This window comes from Meriones unguiculatus, chromosome 8 (genome assembly GCF_030254825.1).
Source record: "Meriones unguiculatus strain TT.TT164.6M chromosome 8, Bangor_MerUng_6.1, whole genome shotgun sequence".
Lineage (NCBI taxonomy): Eukaryota > Metazoa > Chordata > Mammalia > Rodentia > Muridae > Meriones > Meriones unguiculatus.
Window position 1 is genome coordinate 69,855,823 of NC_083356.1, and position 22,018 is coordinate 69,877,840.

The 22,018-nt window shown below is 52.1% G+C and overlaps 1 protein-coding gene across 1 annotated transcript; it reads left to right on the forward strand.

The window, feature by feature from the left end:
• The first annotated feature begins 2,778 nt into the window (after positions 1-2,778).
• On the forward strand, positions 2,779-20,901 carry Dbh (dopamine beta-hydroxylase). Its single transcript, XM_021651944.2, has 12 exons — positions 2,779-3,157; positions 5,434-5,580; positions 7,457-7,714; positions 8,478-8,654; positions 9,669-9,771; positions 11,670-11,836; positions 14,180-14,323; positions 14,607-14,645; positions 15,078-15,137; positions 18,694-18,821; positions 19,243-19,402; positions 20,357-20,901. The coding sequence occupies exons 1-12, from the start codon at positions 2,816-2,818 to the stop codon at positions 20,492-20,494; spliced, it is 1,863 nt and encodes a 620-aa protein (XP_021507619.1). The 5' UTR covers positions 2,779-2,815; the 3' UTR covers positions 20,495-20,901.
• The last annotated feature ends 1,117 nt before the right edge of the window (positions 20,902-22,018 follow it).

Sequence of the window (22,018 nt, forward strand, 5' to 3'; positions counted from 1 at the left end):
CCAGGCCAGCCTCCATGCCCCACTCCAGTAGCTGCACTGCTGGTTGTCACCGCCCACGGTCAGGACGTAGCCGCAGCGGGCCTCACGTGGCAGAGCCAATGGGGGATTACAGCTCCCGAAGGCCTCCAGCATCAGAGAAATTCGGAAAGGCAAGGGGCTTATTAAAACGCTGAAATTGGTTCTAAATGAGGTCAGCCGTCGTCGCCCATGAGCCTTGGAGTGAAGCCAGGCACTTAGCAGCACACTGAGCCTATTTCCTGACTTTGTGACAGTGATGGCCTGGGCGCCACCCCCAGCCCACCCCCAACCTGGGAGGGCAGCTGACACAGTCAAACCCTAGCAGAGTCATCAGGGTGGGGATGCAGGCGAGAGTAGGAGAGGAGTGCAGTACCCCCCCCAGCACTGGACCTCCCAAACACTACGAGGAGGTGTGTCCAGCCAGCTCAGTGTTTATAGGTGGTCAGGGCACTTAGGACACAAACAGGACAGCTGGACACTGTTCCCTCTCCAGGGTAGACCACTCTTCTTCAAGATTAATAAAAGGAGGGGCAAATAGTACAATAATAAATAAACTTAATAATTAAACAATAATAAATAAACTTTAAAAACCAACATTGAAATGTAGGGGCTTGGATGGCTCAGTCAGTAAAATGCTCGCCTCACAAGCACGAGGACCTGAGTTCAAATCCCAGCATCCATGTTAAAATGCCACGCCTGGATGTGGTGGTGCATACTTTTAATTCCAGCACACAGGAGGCAGAGGCAAAGCAGACAGATCTTTATGAGTTCAAAGCCAGTCTGGTCTACATAGTGCCAACCTGTCTCAAAAACACATACATACATACATACATACATACATACATACATACATACATACATGCGGAGGAAGACTAGCCGTGTCTCAACCTCTGGTTTTTCTTTCAGGATGTAGTTCTGGTCAGCACATCCTCATGACTCCTGTGGGATTTTTCTGACCTTGGCAACCTGTAAGAGAACCCACTTTGTGATTCATGAATGCTGTCCTATCCTGCTCTCCCTACTCTGCCCTTCCCTTCCCTGCCCCACCCCTGATGGCTGAGTGACCCTGGGTACCCATCTTCCCCTTGTGTGTCAGATGGGGACAACCACAGGCTGGTTTCTCACAGCCAGCAAAGCAGGCAGCCTGCTTCCCTCTCCCACTAACTACCAGGACTGGGTAATTGTTACTTCTGAAGTTGGCTGAATCACTTCTGCCAGCATTACAGCCTTATTCAGAGCTGCAGAACTCGAGCACTCTTTTAATCTGTTAAAAATAAATGTGTATGAGTGTGTGTGTGTGTGTGTGTGTGTGTGTGTGTCACTCTGCTGTTTACTAAGACTCGTGCTTCTCCTCTGAGAACCAAGCACAACTGTTGCTCTCACCCTGGATCCAGGAAAGGCCCTCAACCTGCTGCAGTCAGGCTCTTGCCCAGCACTCCTGCCCTTCCTAAGAGCCTGGGCATGGGGAGGTCCAGGGGCCTCATGGCCCCAGGTGGCCCTAGGGGCTCACTGACAGCCAGGCGGTAGCTAGCTAAGCTACACCTCACCTCAAAGCTGTGACTCATGTACTGGCTTGTGCAGAACAACGTGATAAGTAGCCCAGGTCATTCTGCCTGTCCACTTCCCAGGGCAAGGCTGGACAATCTGGAAACTTCACCTCTGTGCAGGACTGAGCTGAACAGAGCTCAGCGCAGAATCAGCCTTGCTGCCAGAGGCTGGGCAAGGCTACTGTGTTTCTGAGAGAAGCAGGAGAAAAAAGAGGGGGCGAAGAAAGGTGGGAAGGACACACAACTCAGCTGGAGGGACATATGACCCTCCAGCTGAGTTGTGTGTCCCTCAGGTGCAGAGGTGGATGGCTCTGGGTACAAGCAGGAGGCCAAGTAGAACTGGCCAGGGGCTGGGGGTGGGGTAACTACTTCTCATCACGAGAGGGGCAAGACTGAGCAATGGGAAGGCTGGCACTTCCAGTTGGTGGCCAGCCTGTGCAGAGGCCCTGTAGTAGGTACACGAGAAACAGTGCTGGGGCCAGCTGACCTGAGAAGCAAGAGGAAGCCCTGGGGTTGAGAGCTTTGGTGAGAGAGGAACAGGTGCGCCCCACCCTCCTTTTACCCAAGGACTATCCCCACAGCCATGCTGAGTACCCATTTCTCCATTCACCTCCCTTTCTGCCTGCCCTGTGATGTCTTCCCCAGTGACGCCCTGCGCCAATCAGTACCCCAGCTATGCACCCACTCCTGTAGCAGCCGTGGTGCCAGCTGGAGCCCGTGGGGAAACAGGAGAAAAAGTGGGAACAGCAGGCCTTGGAGAGAGTGTCTAAACATGGACTATTTGGGGACTGTCTTTTATTTTTAGTTTGAAAGCCGTCCACCCTTCAGTATTGTAAAAGCAGGAGCCAGGAGCCCATCACTCACTGCCACTTAGGAAAGAACCCTTGGACCTTGACTGGAACATGTGGAGAGGGCATGGCACCTGGCTGCCTCTGAGGTGGTCAGCAGGGCCTGGCTAGAGGTGTTCTTAGGGCCTATGGCTGAAGAGAGTAGCTGCTTCCAATCGGCGGCATCAGAGATTTGTTGGAGGACATCAGCCTTCCTGCTTTGATTCTCTTGATGATGTCCATGTGTCATTAATGCCAATTAGGGGAGGATGGAAGCAAAGCGTTTGCCCCAGGGCACTGACTTGTGGGAGGGCCACCAGGACAATTGAATTCCCCACCAGACAAATGTGATTAGGTGCAGCCTGGCCCATCCCTGCTGGACAGGCATAAAAGGCCCAGTGAGGCCGGGGTGCTCATCCCACCATGCAGACTCACCACCGTTGCTGGCGCAGCCTCCCCAGCCCCAATGTTCGGGAGGCGGCTTCCATGTATGGTACTGCTGTGGCCATCTTCCTGGTCATCCTGGTGGCTGCACTGCAGGGCTCAGAGCCTCCGGAGAGCCCCTTCCCCTACCGCATCCCCCTGGACCCCAATGGGACCCTGGAGCTCTCGTGGAACATTAGCTATGTGCAGGAGATCATCCACTTCCAGCTCCAGGTGCACGGGCTGACGGCTGGGGTCTTGTTTGGAATGTCGGATCGAGGCGAGATGGAGAATGCAGACATCATCATGCTCTGGACTGATGGGGACAGAGCCTACTTGGCGGTGAGTCGTCTCCCACCTTGCTATCCTATCCTCACACTCACACCCCCTAGCTGACTATCTTCATAGAGCTATGCTCCACAATCAGCAAAGGAAGTTTGCCTACTGCTTCTGTGTTTGATGTCACTGATCTGAATTAAGCCCGTGTTCGCTCTTCAGTCTCATAGGGACACTCGCTAGATGACAAAATGGTAAGTGGATTCTTCCTGGAGTCCTTGACTGCACCCACAAATAATGGTTGCAGCAATCCAAGGAGGATAAGCACAAATGGAGGGCCCACATGCCATGCAGTACCCTTGCTGTCTGAGCACAGACCCTGCATATCACCCAGTTTTACAAATAACAACTCCATGCTACGCTAGCAGCACACGCACACCTGTTGTGAGCCAGGTGGTGGCACGCAGCTCAGTAGAGCAGGCAGCATGCACACCAGCCTGGGACACAGCACACACAGGCCTTCTGTGCTATACTTGACGGTGGTAGGTGCCGATACCACCACAACCCAGGCGCAGGCAACCCCACCCTCAGCACATTAGCTGAGCCTAAGCCAACAGAATCCATCTGCTTCCTTCTGTTCAAAACCTACCTGACACCTGCTTGCAAGGATGGCAAAAAGAAAGTCTCCTACATTCTGGAGGGTCCTTCAGGGCTCCCAACAAGCTGCAGGGGTCCGTAGAGAGGAGCGAGATCCCCATACAACATCCTCTGGGGCCCCACTCCTCCTCAGTCCTCAGCAGAAGGAATGGACCTTCAGGCCTCTTTGGGATGGAATCTAACTCTACTCCTACAGGAAAAGGATGGTCAAAGATTTTCCTTATCAAACAAGAAGGCACCTTCTTCATAGCAGGCTGGCCTCAAATCTGTGTTAATCCTCCTGCCTCAGCTTCCCCAGTGCTGGGGTTAGAGGACTGAGCCACAAAACCTTACTGGGAAATGCTCTCTTGAGCTGAGGACGGCAGCCACTCTCCATTGTGCGGTGAGGCCAGTCATTTGCTCTCCCTGTCAGGTAGGGTGAGAAAGCAGGGCTGGCTCTGGATTCACAGCCCCAGCTGAGGTGTGTGCAGGACAGAAGAGCCTTACTGGGCCCCAGAAGGCTTGCTGTTCCCTTCCCCTTTCCGGTGCAGCTTTTCCACACTGCAGCTTCCACAGGCGAGGGAGCCCGGAATTTCACTTTTCCACGCCCTTCCATGCTCATTTGCACAACAAATCCCTTTGAGCACCGATGGCAGAAGGGGCTCTTCGGGCAGCAGTCTGCTCAGGACACACACTGGATCCCCAGAAGCACTGTCAGCTGCTGGTCCAGTCCTGCTACAAGTCAGCAGGGTCCCCAGCAGGAGCTTCACCATTTTTGCAAACTCCTTGCAGGTTTCTGCTTTCCTCAAGCTGTGAGAGCCCTGCAAGTAGGGCTAAATAGAAACAGCCCCTACAGTCCTCACAGCAGAGGCCGATGGTGCTCATGAACTCAGAGGGAGGCCCACTAGCTGGATGCCACCCCATAGCTGGCCTCCACACACTGGCCTGGAGCCTTGAAGGGGGAGGCAGGGAGACCAGACCAGTGATCTAGAGTCTAGGAACTATGCTGGGGAAATGCTCACTCCAGCAGCCAGTGTGGCCAGGGCAGCCTCCCGGCCCAGGCCTCAGTTTACCCTCTCCAGGCAAGGCTGGCACTAGAGTGAAGTAAGAGATTCCTAAAGAACAGTATTTAAGGCAACTTTTGCTCTCAATGCTATGCAAGTGTGGGGTCCTTGGGAGTGCCACCTTAAATGCTGCCTTGCCTCTTCCCACTCTGGCTCTATCATCATCATCGGTCTAGGTCCAAGGTTCTAGACTCAAATTTGTAATCTTGTTTTGCAGTCCTTTCCGAAGGCACAGTATAGTTCTCCAGGTCTCACTCTAAGGCCTAAGAATCTGAACAGGCAACTGTCCCTGGGAGTCTCAGGCACCTGGCTCATGTGTGAGAGGTTGGAAGGAAGCTGGATGGGGTACAACTACAAGCAGGATGGGTGACAGAATGTGATATGGGGGCTAGAAAACTCGGTTCAAGGGTGGGCTGATCATTCTGCATACACCGGGCCCTGCGTTTGATCCCCAACATTGAATAAGAGTGAGGACAGATAAGATCCGTCAAGAGTGAGGCTCAGCAGCTCCCTGGCCCCACTGGGTGTTCCCATGGAGTTGGTGACCCACTAGCGGTAGCGGATCTCTCCTAGAGAAGAGCAACTGTACCCTACCATGAGTGTGGCCTCCTTCCTGCTCAGACCCCGAGCCTCTCTCTGCAGGATGCCTGGAGTGACCAGAAGGGACAGATCCATCTGGATGCACAGCAGGACTACCAGCTGCTTCAGGCACAGAGGACTCCAGATGGCCTCGCCCTGCTCTTCAAGAGGCCCTTTGTCACCTGTGATCCCAAGGATTACCTCATTGAGGTAGGCCACCCAGTTCAGGAACACAGTGTGCTTGCACTGACCCTGCACCCTACAGTGTCAGGCCAAGGCCTCTCCCTTCCTGGGAAGCCTGAGCAAGCCTCTCACACACATGAAAGAGTGCCACTAGGAGGGTGGAAGCTGTTTCGAGAGGCTCCAGCTCCGCCAGCAGCGTGACGCTCCCTGCGGACATGTTACCAGTGTTCTTTCTGGATGTGAGTGTTGTTCAGAACCCTCTTGCTCTGGGCTGTATACATATCCTGCTCCCATCAGCCTGTCATGTGGAACTCTGCACAAAGCCCAGCATGCCTGGCTTTCTGCCCTGCCCAGCTGCTGCCTTGTGGTGAGGCTCAGGGCCCCCTTCTCCTCCAAACCTCAGTCTGCTGTCTATAACATACGGCCAGCAGCTACTGTATTTCCAAAATGGAAGGCTGTTGTGTACTTCACGGCTGAACATAGCTCACAAACACCTTAGCCGCTCCCCAGTTAGGAAGAGCCAGTCTATCTTTCCCTTGATGAAACCCTTGCATTCTTGTTATCTTAGTTAATCTTTCCTGGTGGCACTGACGGGGGTTGGCAGTTTGTAGTGCTAGCTGAGGTGTAGAGTGGAGATGCTGGTGCCATGGGAAGAGACTTACCACCACAGTCCTCAGGGAGGGGCTGCCACAGCATGTGGAAAGCACCAGGCTTAGTCACTAAGTGAAAGTGAGGGCAGAATCCTGCCAATGAGCTTTACTGGGATGATAGGGCAAAGGCTAGGAGGGGCATGGGCAGCAGCAGCCTGGGTAATTCTGACTCTTCAGGCCTTCAGGTGCTGCTCTATGCTTACCAGTCTGGCCCTGAGGCAATTTAGGGCAGGGGAGGTAGTGGCTTGGAGTACAAGGGTTAGACAAAGAGGTGGGTGGTGATTTGGGCTCACCCGAGCTATGGGGTATAGATATGGGCTATACCCATTCTAAAAATGAATCTCATGAAAGGGGTAAACAACTCTGTCCATTTGTTTATAATAAAACAAATGGGGACTTGTGGCTAGGGAAGGAGACTAAGCCAGGAGCTCATGGCAGAGAGGCTAGGGCAAGGCCACTGGAGTCCCCAGCCTCCTGTAGTCAATGCAAAAGTAGTCAGAGAACCTTAAAGAAAGTGCCACAGGACAGGCTGATGATGTTTGCATGTTCTGGGGCCACAACTTCTGCATAGAATTTGCAAGATGTCCTCCCCAGAAGCAGCCCAAGGGATTCTTGCCAACCAGAGCACACTGGCTGTCCACCATGAATGCACATCCTGGACAATGGCTGCAGGTATTTCCAGCAATGTATCCACCCAGAGCCACTGGCCTTTGACCATAGCAACTTTTGAGGAAACCCAACCAGCTCCATCTCTGTGGCCTAGCTGAGCCCTCCAGCACTGGAAGGACATACAGACCTTTACATGTGCAGCTCCTGGAGGTTGGGAAAAACTCCGCTGCACAACTCACTGTCAAACTCAGGGTTCCCCAGATTGGTTTCTCTACTCGCTAGGTAGTCACTGACTCCTCAGTTGTTAACCAACCAATCAATACCTTTCCCCTGCTCCCGGTGACCTTGGGGTTTGTTCACAGGGGAAGTAAGAGTCCCAGCCTGCCTCATAGGAAGGCCCAGTGATTGGATGCAGAGTATGTGAGAAAGACAAAAAAAAAAAAAAAAGTGTTTGACGGATGGAGACAGGATTCCAGAAGCAGCCTGAGGTCAGGCAGAGCTTCATGGTCTTGGTGTTTGCTAAGCTGACAGTGAGGAGCTTTACCTGGTAGGAGTGGATGGGCGGGGCACATGGCTCCCTTCACTCACCCTTAAACCTATGCTGGCTCTGACTTCGCAATGAACTGGTTCTGTCTGGGCTGCAGGATGACACGATCCACCTAGTGTATGGAATCCTGGAAGAGCCGTTCCAGTCGCTGGAGGCCATCAACACCTCAGGCCTGCACACGGGGCTGCAGCGGGTGCAGCTTCTGAAGTCTGAGTTCCCCACTCCAGCCATGCCTGCGGATGTACAAACCATGGAGATCCGGGCCCCTAACGTCTCCATCCCCAACAAAGAGACCACATACTGGTGCTATATCACTGAGCTGCCCCAAGGCTTCGCCCGACACCACATCATCATGGTACACGGGGGTGTAGAGTTACTGTGGGTGCATGAATCTGAGGGGTTGGCCTGACTTCTTTAGAAGCAGCACATATGTACTGGTCCCCTGTGAGCCTGCTCACCATCTGCCTCAGGGCTTCTGTATTTCTATCTTACCTGCCTGGACCAAACAATACTTTTCTCTCTCTCTCTCTTTTTTTTTTTTTTTTACTTCTACAACTGCCCTTGAGGTTGAACTGCTGTCAATCTTTCTGGCCACCTACCCTCATGTAAAAGTAGCTCAATTCAGTTATTCCAAAGCTGCGACTAGGGACTTCAGCACAGTGGTGCCCAGAAACAAATACTGTCCCTATTACAAAAGAGGAAGAATAGCCAGAAAAGTCATATGAATGCCCAGAATCACACTGCAAAGAGTAGCCTGGTTGTATAGCTGTGCTTGAGTCTCAGACTCTAACCTGGAGGCCATTTTGCCGCCCAATGGAGCTTCCAAGGGCCCTGAGTCACCTAATACACACAAAGACTGCTGCCTTCCTAGTTCCATCTTATTAGGAATGATCTGTGTAGTTCCCTACTTTTTCCCCTGGAGCTCCTCATGGGTTCTAGTACCTCCTGGGGATCAAGGCACGACCCCTCCTGGTTTTGTGTTGGCAGCCCTGCAGCACTTGAAGTTGCCTTACTGACCCTTCGTCTTTACAGTAGAGCAGCTAAGGACTAGCTGGTCCAGCAGAGTGGAAGGGTTAAGCCGGGACTGGTCTCCCAGCTCAGGGTGCTCTGTTCTGCAGTATGAGGCCGTTATCACTGAGGGTAACAAGGACCTGGTGCACCACATGGAGGTCTTCCAGTGTGCGGATGAGTATGAGACCATCCCCAAATTCAACGGACCCTGTGACTCCAAGATGAAACCTGACCGACTCAACTACTGTCGCCATGTGCTGGCCGCGTGGGCCCTGGGTGCCAAGGTATGCGCGTATTGCTATATGTTTGTCCTAGTTTGCTTTCTATTGTGATAAACACCAGGACCAAAATCAACTTAGAGGATTTTCTGTCCCAGGGTCTCATAGCCGGGGGAGTCCAGCAGGGATCACGGAGAAGGCTGTTTGCTAGTTGGTTTTCAGGCCATCTTCTACTCAAATAGTGTTCTTACACAGCCCAGGGAATGATGCTGCTCGCAGTTGTCTCGGCCCTCCTATATCAGTTAAGAATCAAAATAAACCTCCTAGATACACCCACAGGCTAACCCTCCTATACTGAGTAAGAATCAAGATAAACCTCATACATATGCCCACAGGCCAATCTGATGGAGGTAATTCCACTGCTAAGATCACCTCAGAGACTCTAGGCCTTGTCAGCTTGAAAGTCATTTAGGACACCATTGCACCATCCCCAGGCCTCCTTTGGCATCCTTGGGATTCTAACTCCCTGTACTCATCTCCAAAAACTACATCCTAAAAAGTCCCGAGAGAGAGATGGGAAGGAGGTGCGCGAGGCCACCAACAGAGTGCAGACTCCAAACAGCCCAGGTCGCCTCTAGGATGCTTCTGCTTTTGTTCTTTGGCCACAAGAGCTCCTTCCAACCTTCTATGAAAACACACATGACCATGAGTGCATACCTCTCATGGGTACTGTGATCACTGCAGGGATCTGGGTTCTGTGCACAGCATGATCCCACCACTGCCTGAGGCAGGGCAAGTTGTCAAGAGACCATGCCCAAGAGTCTTACCAAGCCCCTCCTGTGCCCCTGGGACAAAGGATGGTAAGGTCAGGAGGGTCTGGGAGGGGGCTCATCTCAGGTTCAATGCCCTCCTGATAGGACCTTCTATGTGTGACAGCGAGCTCTACTGAGCCCCAAGAAAGAATCCTTCTAATCCAACCACTTGCTTATGTCACCAGCTTCTCTGCTCAGGCCCCAGCTGTTGGGCAGATTTGTCCCAGGGCCCTGAAGGGCCCCTGTCTAATACCTTTGTCCCAAACAGGCATTCTACTACCCAGAAGAAGCTGGTGTTTCCTTTGGGGGCCTAGGGTCCTCCCGGTATCTCCGACTAGAAGTTCATTACCACAACCCAGAGAAGATACAAGGTAAGAGTGTTAAGAGCACATCTCCAGGCCCTGCTTCATTCTCTCAAATGCTTGGGTCAAGCCTGTCAGGTAGAGAGGAAACAAGGCACATGCAAGCCAGAGACTACACAACGGCTTTGCTCCTTGTCTACTTTGTTGTAGTCCACAGCCTAATGGGTTCCAAGCCTGGGGTTTGGGGTAGCCCCCTCAAGCCAGGGCTCTAAGTGATTAGTGATATCTGCCATGAACCCTGGGGCAGGGCTTGGTGCTGTGCTCTCAAGCACCTGAACACTCAGTGAAGACAGAGCCTCACAAATGCCATGAGGTAGGCAGGACCACAGCAGGCCTTAGATCCAGAAGGCCAAGGGCCCTGCCAATAGAAAGCCAGACAGGAGCCAACTGCTCTAGACCAGATTCTTTCTCCAGCTTACATCATGTATTTAGATAGCCCAAGCTGTCCAGTTTGCTCAGAAATGCCCCAGGAAGGGCTACATCTGCCTACAAACCAGGTTTGTTCTCTCACCTGGCACAGAGCTGGAAAAAACTATTGAGTAGCCTGCTGGGCCTGAGAATCTGTGTTAGACAGGGGAATCTCAGCCCAAACAAGACATATCATGCTGCAAAGAGTTTCTAAAAAGGAGACAAGGTGTGTGTGAGCACGTGTGTGTGTGTGTGTGTGTGTGTGTGTGTGTGTCTGTGCGTGCGCGCACACGCAAGGATTAGTAAAAGGGCTAGAGTCCATGTGATGTGATTGGAATTTCAGGAGCATTTAGTGCAGATCTTGCAGGCTTAGCACATTCTCAAGACAAGGACAAGGGAAATCACCATTATGGCTACATCATCCCATGCCTGAAGGTGAACAACTTGAGCGGGTTGGAATGGAATCGACAGAGGACACTGAATCAGAAACTAAATATTTCCTTGCTCTCGTACCCTGTTTTCCGACAAATGTCTCCCCTTTTCCTTCTCTTCCCCTTCTTTCCCCCTTCTCTTCCTTTCTTCCTCTCTCCCTCCTTCTGAGTGACACTTATCTCTGCCTATGCAAAGGAGGAGCAGACAGAGCCTGATAGACATAGACAAGGCCCACAGTGAGAGTGGAGCGGCTTCTTCACCCAGCTCCCTGCTGTATGTGGAACTGGCTATGCAAACTTAATGACGCAAGTGACTTTCCCCCTGGCTGTAGCAATGCCTCTGCCACCACAGGAATTATCTACAGCATGCAGGGGAAGGCAGCTGGGGCCTGAGCACAATAGGGGATTTATTGCTCATTTAAAACCTGAGAGCAAAATGGATTTTTGAAAACTCCTTGGGTATCAGGAAAGTCTGCCTTTCCTGATCGTCTGCATGTATTTATGGCTCTTTTGCCAAATATTAGGGTGCTCCTGTCAGTTGGTGAATTTTGAGACAGGCTGTTTTCTATTAATATCAAAATCCACGATTATCTCATTATTTAATCCCCATCTAAATTTTAACCAATTGCTGCTCCTTTTTATTATTTTCCTCTGATGTCATCAGCCCAGAGACAGAAGGGGCTGTTTGAGTTTGGATGTCGTTGGCCTGTGGGTGGGGAGGTAGAGACATCACAAACGGAGGTACCCTCAGATCAATGAACAGAAGAAAGCCAGGACCTACCGGCAACACCCTGCATCCCAGCCAGCGGGTCCTGGGTTTAAGGCCAGGTTCAGGTGTTCCCCAGATCTTTGGTTTTAGGCAGGAGTCTTCCATTCTGCCTCCAGTCTTGGTTTTTCCATCTGTAAATGGGAACAATGTCCTTTACCATAAAAAGCTCCCAGAAAGGAGAAGGGAACCCAAGAGCAGCTTCTGACTCCATCTTTCCCGCTCTCTTCAGTCAAGACTAAGAACACTGTTCCCCAAGGGGTGCCTCAGGGGCTGCTGCTTACTAAATGCCTCTTCCTCAGGCCGGCGTGACTCCTCCGGCATCCGCCTACACTACACATCCACTCTCCGGAGCTATGATGCGGGCATCCTGGAGCTTGGCCTGGTGTACACGCCCCTGATGGCCATCCCCCCTCAGGAGACTGAGTTTGTCTTGACCGGCTACTGCACAGACAAGTGCACCCAGAAGGTGAGTGGACCAGATCCTCCACATCCTCCTGGCTTCAATGACCAGGGCAGAGTGGCAAGACCCAGAGCCATGGGTGTCTGGGTCTCAGCACCGCCCTCTCCATGTTCAGCAAGAGCTCGTCCATGCTCATGCTTCCACGGTCACTTTTAAATTTTTTATTTATATGTGTGATTATATGCTGCGTGTATATGTGTGTTTGTGTATGTGTGTGTGTGTTTGTGTGTGTGTGTGTGTGTGTGTGTGTGTGTGTGCTCCTGTAGAGACCAGAACAGGGTGTTGTATCCCCTGGAGCTGGAGTTGGGTGGCTGTGAGTGAGCCTCCCAGGCAGGGTGCTGGAAACTAAACCCAAGTCCTCTGGAAGAGCAGCAAGCACTCATAACATCTCTCCAGTTATCCCAGATAGCACATTTTAACTGCTTTTGTTATGGGTGTATCTTCCAAACGGGACTTTCCAGGCTGCCCGCCTCCCACCGGGCCATGTTTCACCACGAGGTAGGGACTAAGGGAGGCGGCAAAGTTCCCACCGTCCCTGAGGCTGTGTGAGCACAAGGTGACTCAGCAGGGTAAAGCAAGCGGGCCTTGGCTTCTGCAGTAAGTAGACAGCGGCTCCCAGCCTGTGCCAGGGTGCTCTGGTTCTCAGCTGGGCTGCTGTCTTAGCTGGGCGCACCCGGCAAGACTGCAGTGGACTGGATGACTGGTTTCCTGACATGGAGGTCCTGAGGAGCCACACTGCTCAGTAAGGGTAGGGACAGCTACCAGTGGGGATCTCACAGAGCCCTCTCTAGCCGTCTGCCTACGATGCCTTCCCACTCATGCTGTGATGGTCCTCCATGGTTTGGGAGGCAGGTGAGGGCATAGACCTGTAGGTCTCAGTTGTCCATAGCCCCCTTCCCCCGCTCATTTCTGTTAACATCTGCTCTTGCCCTTCCTTCGCGAGTATCTCTGGCTGGTCACCATCAGTCTTACTGTCTGGAGCTCTTTTGATATCACAGATGTGACTTCACCGTCTGCTTTGTGTTGTGTTCTCTGCTGGCTGCTTCTCTGCTTCTTACAGTGACCTGTCAGGGAAGTATTCCTGGATCACAGACAGGGAGACCCAGGCCTGCCAAGAGGACGCAGAGTCCCAAGCTGCACCACGGAGCCAGGTGTCTTTGTGGCAGAGCTCATGGTGTACACTCCTTCCCAGCACTCTCAAGGGATGACCTCTGTTCTCAGGAGCCCGGCCTACCTGAGCACCTGGTCTCTCATGTATTAGCTAGGCCCAGGGTTCTCAGGCTAGACACTGGACACAGCTGCTCTTATCCTCAATCAAAGACTTTAGTCTGAGGCCAGGATGAGAAATCAACTCCCCTCCCCAGCCAAAACAGACATGTGAAAAGGCTGATGCTGGCATCTGAGACCTGTGCCCACATCTGCCACTTGCCTGCATTCCTGGCTCATTAGCAAGGGACCCTGGCCCAGCATAGATAGTCACAGTTTTAGTCATGAAGGCCCCTGGTTTTCGTTTCGAGGGGGGTAAAGATATCTACAATGTGAAGGTAGGGACAGTAGCTGGCCAGAGCAAGACAGAAGGTTCATAAGTAAAGGCAGATGAGTGGTAGAAAGCACAGCAGTCCGGGGTCAGCCAGTGTTACCTTCCAGCATCAGGATCTTCGGTTACAGCCAGCAGCATGAAAAGAGCAGAGGACTGTGGCAGGGCATCTGAATGGTGACATGCTTCATGGTGCATCTGAGAAAACTTTGTATCTAAAGATGTGAACACAGATTAGGAAGACAACTGTTCTCTGGAGGATGCCCTCGTGCCTTTATGAGAGAGGGAGGCCTCCCCACATGAGGGCTGGCTATCTTTCTGCCACTGGCATAGAGGTCAGCATCATTGCTGTTGACCAAGGTCACAGTGACGTCAGAGAGAATACAGCCCCTTGTGTACAGGGCACTCAAAGCCTGCCTGGAGCACTGCATATGGTGGGAACTGCAGAATATCAATTGACAGGGAGCCCGCAGAGAAGGGAGGTCCTGTCTTGCCAACAGGAGATGGGCTTCAAAGGTCTGCTGGCTGAGGAGAAAGAGAACTTATCCTTCAGGAGCCCCCAGGAGACCAAAGGACAGGGGTGCCATTTACCCTGAATGTGTTCTGGTCCGGCTGCTGGTTGGGGCTTACTACTTCAAAGTCCTGGGCTTCTGGCCACAGTAATGCTCTTAAACCATTCTGTGGCAGGTTTATGAGAGAGATCAGAGAGAATCATCTAGAAAAAGCAAACATTCTGATAAAGCCAGGGGATGATGCCTCTGCTCTGGGTCCCCATCATTTCCCCCTGGGGTATGACTCTGCCCCTCCCACAGGCACTGCCACCCTCTGGAATCCACATCTTCGCCTCACAGCTCCACACACACCTGACTGGCAGGAAGGTGGTCACTGTGCTCGCCAGGGATGGCAAAGAGAGGAAGGTCGTGAACAGAGACAACCACTACAGCCCTCACTTCCAGGTGGGAACCTGCCTGTCACCAGCCTCCCATGCCTTCTGTTTCCCAGGGCTGACTTCTGACCTTCCGTGGTAACCCATGACCCAGTGTTCTGGCTGTCAACAATGTCTTGGTGGCAGTTTGATTGATCTCGTCTCTTCCTGATTAAAAGCCACACTTAGTCTGCCCTGACTCCCCAGAGAGACGGAGGCAGAACAGATATCCCAGGGAGGCTTTGGTGGGGAAGTACAAGGTAGCTGGATCAGGGCGCTCAAATATTTTTCATCTCCTCTCTTTCCTACTCCAGGAGATCAGAATGTTGAAGAAAGCTGTGTCTGTCTTCCCGGTGAGTGTCTGGCAGGGACAGACGGCTGGGGCAGGAAATGTTTGGAGAGCATTCTGTCCAAAAAAGAGACAGAGAAAGCAGTAAGGCAAGAGAGAGTCCACAGGGCAGGCACAGCAGGGCTGGGTGAGGTAGGTGTGGACTTCATGGCACAGAGGGGACATTGCCTTTTAGCTTCAGCTTAATCACAACCCCAAAGAGTTTCACACCCTGAGAATGCTTGAGAGAGATGGGGTGCCAAGATGTAGTCCTTGCCCACACAGAGCTGAAGCTCTGACATGGCCGGCCAGGTCATGATGCCACTGATGGATATAAGCCCCAGGGATGCTTAGATTTCGAACCTCATTGTGAAGGGTGCTGGGCTGCTCGTGGGAGAGCACACACACCTGTCGGCACCTGGGCTGGTGCTAATGTGTCTGCTGTCTCACTCCCCAGGGGGATGTACTCATCACTTCTTGCACATACAACACGGAAGACAGGAAGCTGGCCACAGTGGTAAGTCACACTGGCTCTTCCAGCCAGCCACACAGAAAAGCGAACAGCCTGGAGTCTGGTTAAAGATTTCTTACCATTCCTGTGGTTCAGTGTAGGCTGCCAGAGGCAGGACTGCCCCTCTTCATTCCCCAGATGGACTAACCACTCTCAGGGTATGCTTCTGAGTCCCCATCTCTACCAATCCTCCTCCTCCTCCAGATGCCCAGTGCTTGTTATCCAGGCAGCATGCTGGCCTCTGCATTTGCCCCACTGAGTCAGACATGGAGGTGAGATTGTCAGCTTCAGGACCTCATCTAAGAGCCAATACAGTGGATTCTCACTGGTACCCTGTGCTCGGTGTCCCTCTGGGAGGGGCCAGGAAGCACTTTGGGACTCAAAGTCCACCTGGGGAGACAGGCCATATCTACAACAGGACATAAGCAAAGTGATGGGGTCACAGAAATTTTTACCAGAGCTAGGACATCACCTAGAGATGACAGAAGGGGTGTGAAGGGTCAGGGAAATATGGACTAAAACTTAGGCTTCATGTGCCAGAAGCCTCAGAGGATTAAGGTTGTTTTTCAGATGGGGAAATGTTTAGCTGTGGGAGGGAAGGCAGCACCAGGCAGGTGGGTGTGGCCAGCCACTCCAGGCAAGTGACATGGGTCTTGTTTTGGCTGAACTGCGCATAGTTCAAGGAGGAGGAGTACCTCATGGAAGGACTATTTGCAAGGTGAGGCGTGCAGGAAATGTGTCATCCAGCTGGGGAACATCAGGCAGGGAGAGAGATGTTTTCCATGGTTTTCTTGGGTCACCATTCTTCCCAGCCATTAATCCCAATGACCTTTTAATTCGTCCTTGAGCACCAGATAATGAACACACCAACTGTGAGGTTCAGAGTGGGTCAGGCATGGGGCTACATCACACCCTGGTACCCCAAACCCCAGGAACTCTTTTCAGTACCGTAGCACTGTTTGCTGCAGTCCAGGGCCCCCAACTCTGTTTCACGTGTGTTCTTTAAATAGCTTTATTGTGAGATGATTCACACACCACTCAGATGATGTGTGTGAAGTGTGCAGCTCGTTGCCTGGAAGCATGTTCACAGACACATGCACACAGCCAACCCACAGCTATCACCTCCAGGTCCCCTCACCCAGCCCAACAAACACAGATCCACTTGCTCTAGTTGTTTCTATTCTGAACATTTCTCATCACTGGAGTTACATGATGTGCAGCCTTCTGTGGCTGGATTCTTTCCCATACATTTAATCCATCTTAGTTTCATCGCAGTCTCTAAGGCAAGCATTTTCCTGGGCACTTTCACAGGCATCATCTCCTTCCTGCAGGTGCATCTGCTATGGGTGGGGGTGGGGAAGCACCTGCCAGTCTGGTGAAGGGAGGCCCCAGGCCTGCTCTGCTAGCGCAGAGTCACAAGAGGACAAGGAACCTCCTTGACTATTTAGGGCTCATGACTTCTTAGGGTGGCTCCATCTGACATCAGAGGAAACCCTCCCAGAAGGCAGACATAAGCTCCCTGCCTCTGATAACCTGTGGATCCAAAGAGAGAGGGGCCTTGGAAATGCAGCTTCCTTCCCAAAGTGAGAGAGGAGGGAAAGCAAATCTGCTCTGGCATTCAGGTCCTATTCTCATCCTTAACCTCTGAGGTGGCAGAGCTGGGGGTCGGGGGAATTGTGGGAGGGGTCCCACGCTCACTGAGAGCTATGAAAGCTGGACACTGCAGAAAGCCCCATCTAGGACACGGGCCAGGCTGACTTCTTATGGTGAACTTCCTTCTCCCACACCTCCGTAGACCTACCCCAGGCTCCATCCACTCAAGGAGGCGCCAGCTGAGCTTTGCACCATCCATGTGGTCTGTCATGAAGTAGTGAAGGCTTTTCTCCCTTCACCAGCTCTGACCAGCCAAATAAAGTCTTCCTCCCAACACAAAGTGCCAGGATCCTGGAGGGAGGCTGAGACAGCCCTGGGCTGAGCTCTCTGCCTGGAGTTCTCTGCCCCTGCCCCCATCAGGGCTTGTTCACTAGCTCTGAGAGCAGCGAGTAAGTGGTGGGGATGTCACCTGCTCTGCTCTGGCCCTCCCGTATTGCAGATAGGTGATCTGGGTACTGGAGACTGCCCTGGGTGCCAGCATCCCTGCAGGATCAAGATGACTAGTAGCCAGTGGGGTTTGCAGCATGTAGGAAGGTCATATCCCGCTGGAGACCACAGGGATTTGTCCCCTATCCCCTAAGACTCTGTGCTATAACCCATAAGGCAAAAATAGCAAGGCTGTCTTTTTTTTTCACTTTGTTTTTTTCCTAAATCTAATTTCATTTCTATATTTATTTATTACAATTTATTCACTTTGTGTCCCCATTGCAGGCCCCTCCCTGGTCTCCTCCCAGTCCCACCTTCCCTCCCTTTTCTCCCCCTAAGCCCTTTTCCTAGTTACCTGATAAGGGAGGACCTCTTCCCCTTCTATCTGACCCTAGCTTATCAGGTCTCATCAGGGCTGGCTGCATCATCTTCCTCTGTGGCCTGGCAAGGCTGCTCCCCCAGGGGGAGGTGATCAAAGAGCCAGCTACTGAATTCATGTCACAGACAGCCCCTGTATCCCTTACTAAGGAACAAACTTGGAAACTGAGCAGCCAATGGGCTTCCTTTGAACAGGGGGTCTAGGTCCTCTCCATGCATGATCCTTGGTTGGAGTATCAGTCTTTGCAGGGTCCCCTTGATCCAGGTATTTTGGCTCTGTTGTTCTCCTTGTGGAGATCCTGTCCCCTCCAGGTCTTTCTGTTTCCCTCCTCTTCCATAAGAATTCTGGCACTCTGGCAAAAGTTTGGCTATGAGTCTCAGTATCTCCTTTGATACCCTGGTGATCTAGCTATACCCGTCCTAGGCATATAACCAAAGATGCCCCACCATTCAATACGGACATTTGCTCAACTATGTTCATAGCAGCTTTATTTGTAATAGCCAGAATCTGGAAACAACCTAGATGTCCCTCAACAGGGAAATGGATACAGAAAGTGTGGTACATTTACACAATGGAACACTATTCAGCAATTAAAAACAAGGAACTCATGAAATTTGCAGGCAAATGGTGGGATCTAGGAAAGATCATCCTGAGTGAGGTAACCCAGAAGCAGAAAGACATATATGATATGTACTCATTTATAAGTGGATATTAGACATATAATATAGAATAAACATACTAAAATCTATAGTCCTAAAAAAGCTAAACAACAAGGAGGATGCTGGGGAAGGTGTTTAATCCTCATTCAGAAGGGCAAACAGGATAGATATCGGAAGTAGGTGAAGATAAGGAACAGGACAGGAGCCTTCCACAGAGGACCTCTGTCTTTTTTTTTTTTTTAATCACTATCTAATGCTTATTTACTAGGTCACTGTCTGTCCCTCTGCCACAGCAGAACCATGAGCCAGGGACCTCTTCCTGGCTCTAGTCCTGGGACTTGGATGGCACGCTGCTGCAAGGGAAACAAGTGGCCACGAGAAAGCCACAGGCAGAGAGTGCTGAGAGCGGTGTGTCGGGGGCTAACAGGTCTCCTTTCACCTGCAGGGAGGTTTTGGGATCTTGGAGGAAATGTGTGTCAACTACGTGCATTACTACCCGCTGACCCAGCTGGAGCTCTGCAAGAGCACCGTGGATGCTGGCTATCTACAGAAGTACTTCCACATGATAAACAGGTGAAACACTCTCGCGCCTTCTGCCCCTGGGGACTCGGCATGGGCAAACTCTGCACCCTGCACTGTGTTCCCTGACCCAGGTCCTACTCGGGGGTGGGGGAGCAGGGGCCGGGTGGCCAAATGCAGAGTTTAAGCTAAGTCCCTGGAGCAAAGTTAGCACGCATACCATCAGACCTATGTGTCTTCAGAGGTGCCTATGGTAGGTACCACTAATCAATCTCTTGACTTACAAGAAGCTGCCACGAGAGTAGCCATTATCAACAATCAAAGGTGACATAGAGGTGGAGGCAGGGTCAAGACAGCTTAGGCAGTGGATAAAGGAGGCAAGGCTGGGGAGTTGACACAGGGCAGCTGTCTGGAGCCATGCTGGTCTACAGCCCTCTATTATATCGTTAAGCTGAGTTGTTCTCTTTCCTTTCAGATTCAACAGTGACGAGGTCTGCACCTGCCCTCAGGCCTCCGTCCCCGAGCAGTTCGCCTCTGTGCCCTGGAACTCTTTCAGTGGTACAGTGCTCAAGGCTCTGTATGGCTTTGTCCCCATCTCCATGCATTGCAACAAGACCTCTGCCATTCGCTTCCAGGTATGACTGCATGGGATTAAGTGGTGGGTCGCAGCACCAACAAATCCCATTGCTGCCTGAATCTCCAAGCCCAGGACTGTCCATATCCTGAGGAAGACCGCAGGTGGGTTGAGGGAGAGCACCTTCACCTTTGGACAAGAAGCACTCAAGTGAGGTAGAGAAAATGATTAGGTAGTGACAGAGACAGCAGATAGGCGGATGATAAGGGGAAGGCCAGCAAAGGCCAGGGATGCCACTTCTCCTGACAGTGCAACCAAGGGCTAACCTTAGCTCTGTCTGAATGGTGTGTGAGTGAATGCCAGCACCCTCCTCAGGACATAAAAATAGAGCTGTGGGCAGGGGAGGTAAGAAACCAGCATTCTGTGACAAAAGCCTCGCAGCCCCGCTTCTCTCCTTATCAGAGGCCTGCTGGGATTCAGAAGCACCTAATTTATTTCCCAGTCTAGCCAGCCAGCAGCAGCAGTGCCAGCCCAGAGTGCTGGTCAGCAGAGCCAGCCTGCTGTGTGAGGCAGGGGAGGCAGGCACTGTACCGGGCGGTAAACAGACCTTTCTTAGCAGCATTTGGGTGCTGGATTAATTGCTAACCCAAACACCCATGCCAGGGGGAGGCTTGCTCACCCCAGAGCAGTTTGGGGCACTGATGTAGCTAGATCTTAGTTTTTGCAGAAACCTCATTGGGAGACAGTGGCTAAAACCACAGCCTGACTCCAAGGATTCTGAAACTTGACTCAAGGGTATACTCAGGGCCCTCCAGGTTTCTGACCAGAGAACACAGAAGCTTAGGGAAAGGGCCTGATTCCTTTGATGGTAACCCTCAAAGAGTGACTTGGAGGAGGCAGGGAGTGTTCAGCATTGGGATAAATGAATTTAAAGACAAGAACCCAACTGGCTAGAAAAACAGCAGCCTGTCTGGCTCCTCCAGCCTCAGTTTAGCTCCTGGTCCCTTTCTTACAGGGTGAATGGAATCTGCAGCCTCTGCCTGAGATCACCTCCAAACTGAAAGAGCCCACCCCACACTGCCCCATCCGACAAGCTCTGAACCCCTCTGACCACAGGAGTGTGGTCATCACAACTGAAGCAGAGGCTCAGTAGGCCCATCTTCTGAGAGGCTGTTCTTCAGCCCCTCCTCGTGATGTCCTGACGGGCTCACACCATCTCTGTCCACCCCTGCGTGACCAATCCCCTCCATAACATAGTGAGTGCCGTTTACCTAGGAGGAAGGATCATATCGCCTCGGAGATGCCTGCAGTGGTGGAGACAATCCCATGAAGTCCAGTTGGGCAGAGCAGACCTGGACATCACCCGCACACTGCTGCCTCCACATAGGGACAGCTCGCTCCGGGGGTCCAGCTTCAACACCAGAGGAACTAACCTTGCCTCCAGAACAGCCTTGCCAGGCTGGATGCAGACTCTCAAAGCCCCACAGACCACTCCCTGTTAGCCCTGCAGTGGTAACTCCTGTTGGTGTATGCCTTGACAGCACTGCTTAAATATCTCTTTGCAGAGTGGCTCGTGTTTCCCAGTGGGCGGCTTCACTGCGACAAGACAGGACAAGGCATTTAGCTAGTTAGAGACTCACCAGGGGAACTCGCTTCCTGGCAAAGTAAATAGATATTTTCGCCCACCTAAAGGGAAACCCCAACAGGTAGTTCTATCATGGAGAGCCAAGATGGCTGGAGCCGGGCTCTGAGGGAGAATGGTATGAGTAGGGCCAGTTGTTTTTCCTGCTGGTGACAGGCCAGGTTCTGAATGGGTAGGTGAAAACCTGGCTTGGCTCCTTAATGAAGCAATGACTAGAGCAAGCCACTTAGCTGCCCGACACTCAGACTTCTTGTCTATAAAATGAGACTCTCCCTCACCTAGCACTAACTGTGGACACATGAATGTGCTGAACCTTTCTGAGGTCTATGGTGTCACATAGCCCATGTGAAGGAGGCCTGCTTCCATAAATCTAGCTACCTCTCCCCTCCCTGACTCCTCCTCTCCCTCAGGCTCCTGTGTAAGGGCCAGCTCAGCTCTTTGATGGCTTTGGAAGGGAGAAGGAGACTGGGCTCTTTTTAGCTATTTCAGCAAAATGCAGCCCAGGCTCCTTTGGGCAGGAAGGGTGATGGATGGGCCTCATGTCCCCCCCACAACTCCCCACCTCAGACATCAGCTAAGCACAGCCTCCCCTTCAGCAACGCACTTTATTACTGGGGAGCCAAAGTGCCCGGACTCTCTGCGCCTTGTGGTATGAATCATGGCTCCAGGTGCCCATAAGTCATGGGCATAATCGGTGTGAAATGCCAGGCCTGACAGCCCAGAGCAATGCTCAGCTCTTTGTCATCTGTACAGCCTCAGAGATAGCGAAGACAGGAAGTCTCCATAGCTGTGCCTCTACAGCCGCCTGTCTGCGTAACCTAGAGCCAGAGAGTACAAGAAAGGCTCGTGCAGCTCTGAGGAGCCTGATCTTTAGCACAGCTACTCTACTCTTAGTGGTGTGCCAGCTTCTAGACAGAGAAACTGAGGTCCAAGAATTGCAATAGGACCTGCCTGATGCCCATATGACATGTCCAGACCCACAGTTCCCTGTTCCTCCTCTAAGCTGTCATGCTGTTTCTCCAGGGAGGTCATCTG

What these genes read in the sequence shown, in the direction of transcription:
- Dbh (XM_021651944.2), top strand. Translation starts at nt 2,816, where the DNA reads ATGCAGACTCACCACCGTTGCTGGCGCAGCCTCCCCAGCCCCAATGTT. An exon ending in GGGACAGAGCCTACTTGGCG is followed by an intron (nt 3,158 to 5,433) that starts GTGAGTCGTCTC and finishes CTCTCTCTGCAG; the next exon opens with GATGCCTGGAGTGACCAGAA. An exon ending in CCTCTGCCATTCGCTTCCAG is followed by an intron (nt 19,403 to 20,356) that starts GTATGACTGCAT and finishes CCTTTCTTACAG; the next exon opens with GGTGAATGGAATCTGCAGCC.